This window comes from Phacochoerus africanus, chromosome X (assembly GCF_016906955.1).
Source record: "Phacochoerus africanus isolate WHEZ1 chromosome X, ROS_Pafr_v1, whole genome shotgun sequence".
In the NCBI taxonomy this organism is placed as follows: Eukaryota; Metazoa; Chordata; class Mammalia; order Artiodactyla; family Suidae; genus Phacochoerus; species Phacochoerus africanus.
In genome coordinates this window covers 129,888,024-129,900,431 of record NC_062560.1, presented here as the reverse complement: position 1 = coordinate 129,900,431, position 12,408 = coordinate 129,888,024, and the positions used below count along the sequence as shown (strand labels likewise).

At 42.9% G+C, this 12,408-nt stretch overlaps 1 protein-coding gene across 1 annotated transcript; it reads right to left on the bottom strand.

The window, feature by feature from the left end:
• Positions 1-2,297: 2,297 nt before the first annotated feature.
• Positions 2,298-11,927, bottom strand: SPRY3 (sprouty RTK signaling antagonist 3). The gene is made up of 2 exons (XM_047764617.1): positions 11,541-11,927; positions 2,298-6,160 (listed from the first exon to the last, which is right to left on the bottom strand). Exon 2 carries the CDS (start codon positions 6,055-6,057, stop codon positions 5,191-5,193), a length of 867 nt encoding a protein of 288 aa, XP_047620573.1. The 5' UTR covers positions 6,058-6,160; positions 11,541-11,927; the 3' UTR covers positions 2,298-5,190.
• Positions 11,928-12,408: the final 481 nt, after the last annotated feature.

Below are 12,408 nucleotides of genomic sequence, written 5' to 3'. Positions count from 1 at the left end.
TCAGAATTCCCTGTGCTCATCTTTTCTTACATGAAAAACCAAGAATCAAATCAGTGGAATGCATTCAATGCTTTTAAGACCTTGCCCATAAATATGAAACAATACCAAAAATGGGATGTTTTTATCAACTAGATGCTTTGGCTGCATGTAAGAATTATCTATAGAGCAAAAGGAACTATTGTTTATGAGAATAAAAGATAATATAACTCTTAGAATGTGTCTTTGTGATGTCATCATAATTAACGGCTGAAATAGAAAAAAAAATCCAGTCAACCAACAGAATGTTTTATTTTTATGTTCAAAAATAACTTGTTTAGCCATTTTTTCGTGGACTTATTAACTTGACCAGTTTTCCTGCTCTTATGCTGATGGAGCTGAAATGAATATATGTGCATTCATGTACCTGTGTTGGCTTAGAGATGTTGTTTGAAGAGTTCAGTAAGATAAAATTTCTTTGTATACTAAGAAGGATATTTTGAGACTTTGTTACCCCCTTAGTTGAACTAGGGACTTCATCTCCATGCAGAAATAAGCCCATCAAAGCAAGTCAGAGAATATATAGGTTTAGGAAAGCAGATTTAGTACATTTCTGAGCACCACAATAAAGCATTACATACTTGAAAGATCGTAGGTCATCTCTAACTCACTTTGAATGAATGTGATTAAAGATGTAAGAGAAAAGCACTAACCTAGTGTACTGCTTTGTCTTATGTCTCCCTTTACACACACACTTATCTTGCTGTCTGTAGTGGAACCACAATGCTCCCCTATTGCTGCTGAGGCTCAAGAAGCCAAGGTACATGCTTGGGCACCCACCTGTGCATTACCCAAAATTAACGCAGGGGAGTTAATAGTCCACAGGGAAGATATTTTGACTAATGAGATGGGAGATAGGAGATGAATTCTTCACTCTTCCTCACTCAGGTGGGCTGAGATACAGTATGGTCTATTGTAGAAGATTGAGACATTACCTTGTCATGAAACAGATTGATCTCCTTCCTTCCCTACTTCTTTTTCCTTACTCCTACATCCCTGGGATTTCACATAACTTTTTGCTTCAAGCTCCATTTTCTAAGAAACTCAGACTAAGGCATCTGGAAATTAGGAAGTCTGGAATTAAGTTATAATTCCACCCAAACTTATAACTGTGCGACTTTGGGCAGGTTATTTTCCCTCTTTGTGCAGCTTTTCCTCCAATTATAAAATGCCGAAGTTGGAGTAGAAGTCCTTTAAGAGTATTTCGACTCTTAAATAATGCCAGGGTAAAAAATTTCAGTGTGAATTAGGTGACAGGAAAAGGTAAAATATTATACTGACCAGTGGGCATCAGCGGATTGCTTACATTTGAATCAGAACAATGTGCTCAGTATAATCAATGGCTCCAACCAATCTCAAGTTCCAAACATAGTTTTAGTTCTACTTTCTGCTGAAAGAAATTGAAGTAGTTTTCCAGGGCCTTTAGCGGGAAAGCCAAATAGACTTTTACTTTCTCTGGCAAAGTAAAAATATTTCTCTGCTGGCTCTATACCATAAGCTATCTGAGAAATGGTGACTGGCTGGAAACAGGGTTTTAAAGGGAGAACTGGAGAATTTTATAATGCTACCATCTTCGGAAGCAAGACTGTCTGTAACTACTGCTTTTTTACTCCTAACGTAAAAACGTTCGTTTCAACTCTTAGGCTGCAGGCAGGTGGACTGGAGTTAGGGCAAGAGCCATTCACCATTTGAGGCTTGTTACACCACAAGTGTTTACATTATGCTCCAGACTTCTATATCTGACTCTGGAGCATGGACTCTAGAGTCAGACGGCCTCACTTTGAATCTTAACTCCACCGTTGGCAAGTCACTAACTCCTCTGTACTTCAGTTTTTTCATCTGTGAAATGGAAACCCTAATAGTACATCCACTGTAGAGTTGTCATGAGAATCGAATGAGCTAATACAGGTGATGTGCTTAAAATAGTGCTTAGCACATAGTAAGCACTGTGTAAGTGTTCGCTATATTCATTACAGCTATTGTGATGAGGAAAGATGGGCTGGAACCAAGAAAACTCTTGGCTAAAGCCATATGAAATGTATCAAGGGACCAATATGTGGAAAGGGGGTAACAGATGATTTAAGTGCAAAAAAATGCTAAGCAGGAAACACCCTGTAAATATTCCTGTTTATACAGAACATGACACAAAGTAGAAAAATAACGAAAACAGAGCCTCTCTGCAGGATTTAGAATTCTTTCGTATATATTTTAAATATACATGTGCAATACATTAAAATATATAGAGATGTGTGAATATATATATATATATATATATATATATATCACAGAGGGGGTGCATATGCACACTCACTCACGTTTGTGCACATACCCCAACAGGACCCATCTATTCGTAAACCAGATGCAGTCCATATCAGGCCAACTTGGACATAAGTGAAAGCCCTGACTCAGCAGCAGATTGCAGACTGCAAGTGCATCTGAGTAACCCTTCAGTTTCTTCTACCAAGTGTAAGGCCATTGAAAAATACACTGAGAAGAGCTCCACTGGGTATATGGCAGAGCCCAGGGCGTCTCTGGCAGTGCACAATTTGCCTGAGTAAGGACTGCAGGATCGAGACAGCAAGTAGCTATCAAGGAGGAGGGATGTGTGTTATTTGGGGCCCTGAAACTAATGAGCGAACATCCATAGAATAACTTTAGCTCCAGGAACAATGCACTAGTGACATAGAATCCTTATATATCTCAGCTTTAAGCAAATTTCAGGCAGAAGCTAGGAGAAGTGTGTGTTGCTACTCATCACCATCCAGCTTGACCCAGAGAACTAGGCACAGCTTTTAGGGTTGGATACGTTCATAGGTCATCCAGGCAGACTTGTAAGATAAAAAAAAAAAAAAGTTACTTAAAATCAAAGGACTTGAAAGCAACATAAGAGATTATAGATATTGGTTTGGGTTTACAAATGTTCCAAGAAGCCAAACCTTGTATATGGCACCATTTGCAGCAATATCATTAACATCGTTAATAATCATCATAACATATTTATATATACAAAAATAGAGCAAAGCAATTCTAGAAGAGGAGGTGAAAGTGAAGGTGAGGGGCTCTAAGCAGCCCAAATGTCAGTCCACTTCAGGAAGATTCAGAACCAATACAGACCGAGTGGCACATATTTCTACAGTATATATCCAACAAAGGGACATAATGTTCCATTCTTCTTCCCCCTGTGTGTGACTATACATTTCTCCCCACCTCTCCACCCTGTAATACATATCCATGCACACTTTAAAAGAGATGATGATATATAAAGTTAGAGTCTGGAAGCCTTAAACTAAGTTGGAGCACCTTGATTTCAAGCAAGTGCCCTCGATCTTTGAATTCCTTAGTGAATTTTGGATTCACTTACAGAGGGAAACTGTATCTAATTCTTGTGTCTTTTAGCAGCAGTCCTTTTCCCACTGTAGGGGATTCACAGCACAGGCTCTTGGTATATTTTAACAAGTCCATTCTCTGCAATATACATCTTGCATCTCAGTTCTCCACTGTTGCTGAAATTTAGGTTCTCAGGCAACTGCCATTGCCGACAAAGCGAGGAGCAAGCACAGTATGTGCAGCAAAGGGTAGGTGCAATGGCGAAGATACAGCTTGGTTAGGGCTTCCTTAAAATTTTCTTTTCCATACTTGAGCTTTTACAAGGTGACAGAGCCAAAGGTGATGTCCACTGGGGGCAGCCTTGACATCTGATGGTTAATTAGCTACCCGCTATGCCCCGCGCATAAAGACCACCACACTAGCTTGGCATGAATCCTGAATATTGAATGGGAACGGCTTTCTGTCATTGTTAACAGCGTCCTAGGAGAGATTTTCCGTGACCTAATGTGGTGCAATGAAGAGAATATTGAACTAGGAGTCAGAATGCCTGTATTCTCATCCTAACTCTCTCAACTCAGTGTGTGGCCTTAGGCAAAACCCTTTCTATTTCCAGGCCTCAGTTTTCCCATCTGTAAAATAAGGGCATTGAACTAGAGTGACAGTTAAGACTCCTTCCAGCTCTAAAGTTTTATGACTTTTTATGTCCAATATGAAGGCCTGAGCCATGCAGTCTCAGGGCAGTTAGCTTCTAAGAGAGAACAGACCTCTAATATCCTTTGCTTTGTTCATTTCGCTATAAAGCACGTCTGCCTTTGGCACTTGGGTCAGACATACAAAGTTATGAGCATCCTGATTTACTATCCTATTCAGCATGCTAGTGGAATCTGTCCGTATTCTAAGTTGATTTTTTGGAAAGGGAATAAAATTTTGCTAATTAAACCTGGAAATGTAAGATAAGTTTGCCTCATATGCTCATAAACTGGTACGTGTGGTTATGAGGGCACACACACTATTGCTAGTGATCAGTTCCTTACAGTAACCCATTTCCCTTAATACAAATTAGTAAATAGTATAACATAGCAAAGTTTGGCGTCAAAGGAAACACCCATGGAAAACCAGCGCTCTTGGACATGTTAAGGAGAGAAAGGGGACGGGACAGGTAGTAGAAGGCAAAGAAAGGCAAACAAGATCGAAATACAGGCAGACCAAGGATGAGTCTGCGCGAGGGTGAGGGAAGGAGAGAGAAAGAAAAGGGAGCAAAAGTTAAAGCAGAGGGGGTGAGAATGAAGTGGGAAGAAGTACAGAGCAGAGTACTGAAAGAAGAGGAGAGAGGGGAGAGAAGGGCAGTAAACGGAGAGCAGGGGTCAGATTCCCTGGAATATGGAACGCTGTTCCACACGCGCCTGCGAAAACCACCTAAAAGAAGAAAGCTTCCAGAGGCGTTGTGGAAAGCAGAGTGACGCTCAGAGCCTGCACCGAGAGGCACTGCCGTGGGGAGCCCCTAAACCTCCACGTTGCTGGCTCTGCCAGTCCTCAGTGTCCAAATCGCATGCTTATCTATCACCTGAATTTGCCATGACAGCCGTAGGGGCTGAGATGGTGGGATGTAAAAAGGTCGAAGAGGAAAGGACAGATACTGTGAGAGAGAACAAGGCATATCCTGCAGCAGGTGTACCTGACCTTCCCCAACGCTGCAGGAACACAATGGGGGAGGCCCGAACTTGACTTTGGCTACTTTACTCCCCGCCCCGCTTCTTCAAAGGTGAAGCCTATGCTTCAGGGATGGGGGCTAGAAGGAGAAAGCTCCGGATCCATTTCGTGGGACGGTCATACAGACTTTTCCTGGGCCTTGGGGAAGGGTGCACTACCAGAAGAGATTTTTCGGCACACAGTGTTGGTGTGCCTTTTACAGCGGCAGCCTGGTCGCCTGAGGCTATCATAGCCCTGCTGGCACAGATGGAGGCATCCACGGGTAGGCAGGTAGCAGCACAGGCAGGGTAAGAAGAGGGAGATGAGGCTCATCGCTGCCCAGCGGACAAAGCAAGAGCCAGGCCCACAGGAGCAGGGCTCATCAGCGCAGTTGTCTTCATCATCAGTGGAACAGTGGTAGAAGAGGCCCTTAACACAGCAGAGACAAGTGCCATAATCAAGGAGGCTCTCAGCAGAGCAAAGGCAGCGTTGGTTGCACAGCCAGCAGGAGGGGAGAGGGCGAGCTGCCGTACAGAGGACACATTTGCAGCGCCCACACTCCTCGCAGATGAAGAGGTGCTCACTGGGGTGCTCTGCAGATGGCTCAGCTTCTCCCTTCAGAGCACCATCAGCCTTTGGGTGGGCTCCTGTTCCAGGCTGCGTTCGGATGATGGACTGGCCTGAAGGTGAGGGTGTGATGCTGGCCAAGAGCCTTTGATCAGAGGCAGTGGTGCTATGGGACATTGAGCTGGCAATGCTAGATTGGCTCAGATGCTGAGGCAAGGGCTGCAATTGATGGCACTGGCTGAGACTGCGGGGGAGGGCAGTAGGCATAGTAGCCAGGGACCAATCAGATTTGTGGGTGTGCACAATAAGGGAAGGGCTGGAGAGGGCCTGTTTACAGGGCACTGGAGGACGGTCCACATAATCATTGCTAGCATGAGTAGAGCGCAGCTGTTCAATAGGCAGGATTTGCTGGCAATCATCTGCCACTGCGGCATCCATGGTGCCTCGATGCTTGAGTTCTGAGTGGTTTCGGATCAGGGTGGCACTTATGGTGATAAAGAGCCCTTGTAGTTACATGGACCTTAGGGCACATCAGAAAATCCTAAGAGAGAGGGAAGAGAAACAATAAATGAGAACAGAGAACACACAGGCATGAGCACTTTGCAGGGCACTGACAAAACTCGGGCCCTATCACCACCACTACCTTCAACCACTTCAGTCTTCACGTAATTGACTTTCCCCACTTCTCTACAGGCAGATCTTGTCATCATAGCCAGACTATGAAGCACATTGGCAGCAAGGACCAGACTGTTGACTCCTGCTGTATGTGCCACCACATGAACAGGGTCACAGGAGCAGTTAGCTCATTCCGATGTTTGCCCATAGAGAAATCCAGGCCTTGCGCATCAAAATTCTAATAAATGTGGAACCTAATTTCAAATGCAGAAAAGGCCAATTCCTAAAGCAATGCTGATGGAAAGCAGACAGCTTCAAAAACATCTTCCATAAGAAGCTGTGTATATATATATATATATATATATACACACACATATATTCAATCACAATTTTCCTTCCAGTGAAATTTATAAGCATAAATAAACACATGAGAAAGGATATTGCTTGATTCAATAAATACACGCAAGCAAGCAAGCAGCAATAATGGCAGGGATTTGGCAGAGACACAGAGGGCAGAAATTAGGGTAGCTATAGACGAATAGGAAAAAAGGCTTCCCGAGGGTGTAAGAAAGCCAAGATTAAAATCATCTTGCAGTTTTCCTCACCTTATAGGCTGCTTTAACTTACTGAAGCGGTAATTCTTCCTAAATGGAAGCACGGCTCCAGAACCAAACTTTTGTTTACATAAGAGTAATCTTGGGTGTGGGAACCATAGAAAACGAGCCCTGAATTATTTCAAATATCACCTGTAATTGTACTTATTACCACTTTAGGTCTAGGTTGATGGGATTAACTGGCAGAATCTGCTTGGGCTGCTTTTCTCTATCGTTACCTCACGCAACAAACTGGCCTTCTTAAAGAGCAGCAACATTTTTATACCAAAGTTAAGCTGAATTGAATATCTGGAAAATACGTACTTGTATCTCCATTGTACCGTCATCAGGAGAAGTTGGGTGGTAATTCCCTGAAGGATTTTATTGAGCCTAGTGCTGATAATGGTGACCACGAGGAAAATACTGTACAAACAGGAGATTAATGTATTGCATCACCTGGAAAACTGAACAGCCCAAAAGGTGTACACAAGGAAATCTATACCAAAAACTAAGAGTCATCCTGGGGACATTAGGACCTAGGAAACACTAGCACAAATAAAGCATACATTTGAAATCCATCAGATTTCAGGCCTCCTCAAAATAGATCGATTACTCACACTACTGTATGGGATGGAAAGCTTGAATGAGTAATAGAAACGAACAAGTGAGAGAAGATAGTGCTTGATTAGCTTTCCGTAAGCAAGCAACCCCAACACTGAAATGTGCCCAAAGCTCAATAACAAGAAAAGAGGAGTTCGGAAGGGACTGAGTACTTAATAACATCAGACTCATTGCCTTTCAAGGCTATATCCCCAAGCAAGCCTGTTTAGTTGAATTTACATCTGTTCATTTTTTGAACAGAAGAATTAATTTGCTAAAAATAGCTTTTCTGGCACATCACATCAAAGAACTAGTCTGACCATAATTTCACTGTTTTAGCTAGTTGTTTTGTTGTTATTTGAGACAGCACAAGAACATGCAAATAAACACTATGGAGATTCTAAAACCCAAATATATGTAACCTTTGTCAAATCACTTACTTTGTTTGGGCCTCAGTTCCACTATCTATATAATTATAGGGGTGGACTGGGTGATTTCGAAGGACTCTGCTCTATCATGGTCTGTAATTATACAACTACACAATTTGACAAAATAATTCTCTTCATTCACACCTCTACATCTTCAGCCCTTGAGGGTAAATGGCAAAATGTGTATCTCTTTTATCTACCTGGACTCACAGCCCCAGAAGCTTAACACCTCTACCTTTGCCACCTCTTCATTAAGACTCATAGTCTCAGCATTAGAAAGAAACAGGTAGTTTTCATTTGAACACCCAAACAAACAAGGACCTGTCATTCTGCTGCTTGCTTGCAGGGTATGCGGCTGTAGGAGCTTTGGATTGGGAAGTCTTTTGACAATTTTATAAGAAATGAATTTATTCCCCATTGATCAAATAAAAATGTGCCCTTCAAGTCCTTTCAACTATAAAGACGATAACATACATGCTGGATGCATTTTAGAGTCATTGACTTCCCAAAGGAAACTAGATTCGAACACATAGGAAATTCCAAGGATCAATGACTCAAAGGAAGGCATACAGTGTCTTCACATTATAGGAGATAATCACACACGAGATACCAAGGATGTCACTAGATATCTCAGGGACCTGCCCAGAATACTGAGAGCTAAGCTTGGAGGAATATAGGTCATAATAGAAATGACTAAGAACCATGAGACGAGCCTATCTTGGCAGCAGGAAGGTACACAGTGTTTAGGGTGTGAAGGTGTATTTGGATACTGATTAGACTGCTGAAGACTGAAAAGTTCAGATGCTCGATTGGATGATTAAAGGAAGCTTTTGGTCTGAGATTGACGGGATGAAATCGGAAGGTTTCTTCATGGCCTGTAACTTCTTTCGTCAGAATGGAGCGTGGGAGAGCTGCAATACGGTGGGCAGTAGGGTCTGGGTAAAATCAAGGTGTGGAGTAGGATAAAACGGGATTGAATGGCAATAAATTGTTTGCCATTCCTGATGTGCTGAATCCAATCTGGTTAACAGGATGAACTGAAAGAGATACTATGGGGGAAGCGGGGGGAGGAGCTGAAAAACAAATAGACAAGAGACTGGTGCAGCACATAGATTAGATGAAAAACTACCACCACATGCATGTTTATGATCCAGAAATCCACTCATTACAGGGCCATTCATTGTGAGCAGCAACAGTTAAGAAACTGACTCTGCTGCTGGTCAATTTCATATTCTATTAAGTGAGAGAGAGAATATACATATCACATACTATTAAATAGGAGCCAAGGTGGTTACAAGTCTTGGCTGTACATTGACGGGATCTAGTGATCTCGGTCACGTACTGCCTCTGCAGTAATGAATGATGCATTGTAAACCCACTCCCATCTCAGTCCCTCTGGCCAGGTGCTCATAGCTTTCTCAACAGTTCTTCTGTAGCCTTGAAATTTGCTATGTTCAACCTAAACAGAAATTTCTTTTCTTACGCCAACTGAGGGACTAGAAAGCTAAATCCATTCAAGAAATGCTGTTTGTTAATGAAAGAAAAATGTATTTTTCCCTGGAACCTAAAATCTGCCCGGTCGAGACTAAAGTTGAAACCTTTGCTATCTAAAGTCCTTCTATGCTAACACCTTGAGGCAGTTCTGATTTTTATGATAAATCCTTTCGGATGCGGTGTGACTCAATCTTGATTTCAAAGGAGGACGAAGAGGAGAGCCTGGCTCCTGTTTTCTCCCACTCCCACGGGTTCAATGCCGTTTTGTACCTTACTGTGTAACGGCTCTGCGGTGTGTTGCTTTTTTCTGTGCGCTGCTGTTACATACACTCGTTCTCAGAATAACTGAAAGCAAACATGGGGGGGATTTCTGCTATGGCTTTATATGTTTTCTTAGTTCTACTGTTCCAAAGTCTGCTCTCTAAAAATCCCTCTCTGTGCAAAAGCATTTGCATCTCTATCAAAGCACTCCCCCCTGACAAATACCAAGTTGTATATAGTTTACATTACTAACCTCTCAGCCACTGACTGGGCCTCCCTCCTACCGCATACATCTTGCTGGGGCTGCCAGGTTCTCACCACATTTAACTCTTAACTTGTCACTTTGCTACCCTACTCCTATTCATTACCTTCATAGTTTCATTAAGACTCAGAGCAGTTTATTTTAAACCACGGACTCTTGCAGTTTTAAGACCTTGCATTTTTAAAGATATAGGTGTTTTAGTGATGAGCAATACAAGGAAAAACCGTAATGTTAAATGAATTCACACACTTCTAATCCAGAAGAAAAAGCTAGTTGTTCATTTAAGAGGTAGAAATCTTTCTTAAAACCCCGAATCCTTTTGTAATAGACAGGAAACCCCAATTCTGTGTGACTGTGGGTCTTTAAAGCCCCTTCTTGTCCTTATGCTCTAAATTTTTAAGCTGAGTTTGTTGGTTGCGTTCCTCTGCTTCAAAAGTCTTTCATGAAGAATTAGTGTCCTTTCCTTCAGGCTCTTTACTTCCTTACTACTCAACTTCTCAACTCTGAATTCAAGTCACCAGATCACTAACTAGATTATTTCTCAGCTAGAGAGACCTAAAAACAGAACACAAAAAAGCAAAAATGTATAGAATGTTATGATAAAGTCTTAGTAAATGTTTATTTAGATGTTCAGGGAACAAGATTAATACCTCCTTGTGGATAAAAAGCTAGCCTGCGCCTCATTTGTATGTATGTATGCAGCTGACTTGTTGGGAACATGATTTAACACCTGGTAAATCTGAATTCATGTGATAGCACATTATGTTACAGTGAGGTTTTCATGTACCCAGAAAAGCAACAATAGCTTGCATTTCAAAAGAGATTTTCTGTTTAAGAGTTCAAGGTCTGTTTTCTGTTCACTGAACCTGGTTTGCAGCATGCAGAGGGGAGTGACAATTAGACTTAGGCAAATGGAAGAGAGTGTAAACCACTGCCCCAGCTCCCATCAAATGTCTACTGGCTAAGTAGACATGCTCACAGGTTCTCACTTTTGACAAAATCTCCATATGCCACACAGAGACATGTGCACACACACCCAGGCATGGATCCAGAGATTTCTAAATCCTTGCTCTGACTCAATGTAAGTAGGGGGTTATGCCGTGTCAGCTTGCGCCATTTCTACCCAGGGCAAGGTGATGTGATGAAATCTGAACGATGCACAGCCCAGACTTGTGAGCCAATAGCAGACTAGCCCTACACTGACAGGATGCCCGCTGGGCAGCCAGACTGGCCTCAGCACGGGCTCTCCCTACGTTCTCAGCTTAGGTGGTTAGGCTGCGCTATAAGGGGCTTAGGCAAGCACCAAAATGCATTTAAAGGTCAACAGGCTAGAAATTAAATTGACATTTGGCTACAAAAGAGTTGTTTGGAAGTTTCCCTTTGATTTAGAAATGTCCAACACAGATAGTTTTCTGCAAGAGCTGATTCATTTAAATCTCAGTTAAATGGTTTTCATTTTATTTTATCCATGCGCTTGCGCTTGTGCGCGTGCACAGACACGCGCACGAGCGTGGGAGCGAGCGGGCGCGCGCGCGCGCGCGCGCACACACACACACACACACACACACACACACACACACGCTCTCAACCGATGGCTGGAATGAATGGCAATCTGTGCATTTCATGGTAAGAACTCTGGGGTCTTTAACAGCTAATCTCTAAGCTTACCTTCAAGAAAAGGTTTATCCATGCTGAGCAAAGCAGAAGAACTAATGCCCCATCTGGCTCAAAGGACCTCTTCTTCTCCCGAGTCTTTAGGTTTCTCCACCTCTCTTCGGAAAGTCTGAATGAAAACTCCTTCACTGGCAGTGGAGCCAGAAACAGAGATAGTTCTGTCTCGGTCTTTCTGACACAGCAGAGAAAAGGGAAAGAAAAAAAAAAAAAACGATGGTGGTAGAGAGGAGAGTCAGACTTGTAGTGGCAGATACTTTGTATAGATTTTACATGCAGATCTAAATCCTGATGCACGTATTCCCCAAAGAAAGCTCAGCAAGGTAAGTTGTTCACCTCCTCCTCCTCTTTCTCCTCCTCCTCCTCCTCTTCTTTCTCCTCCTCCTCTCCTATTTCTCCTCCCCCTCCTCCTCCGCCTCTTTCTCCTCCCCCTTCTCCTCCTCCTTTTTCCCCTCCTCCAGCATTTTCCTTCCCCTTCTCTTCCCCTCCCCCTTCCCTCCTCCCTTTTCTCCTCCTTTACCTCCTCCCCCTCCTCCCCTTTTGCCTTCGCCTCTGTCTCCTCCAATCTGACAGATGAACCGAAGCAGCAGAAACTGCAGTTGCAGGCACAGGGTATCTCAACAGCGCAATAGATACCGCTAGCGTGTGATTATATAGCTTAGGGTGTGTTGGTATATAATCTGCAGAGAGCAGGGGGCGGAGCTGGGGGGGAGGGAAGGGGGATGAGATTGCAGTGTGTTCAGCTCAGCTAGCCAGCTGTTTTGTGAATGTAGATGTTTTCTAGAGGTCTTGTGAATGGGTTATAGGGGAGAATGGGAGGGAAAGGATTTATTGCTCCTTGTTATAATCTCTCTCCCTCCCTCCC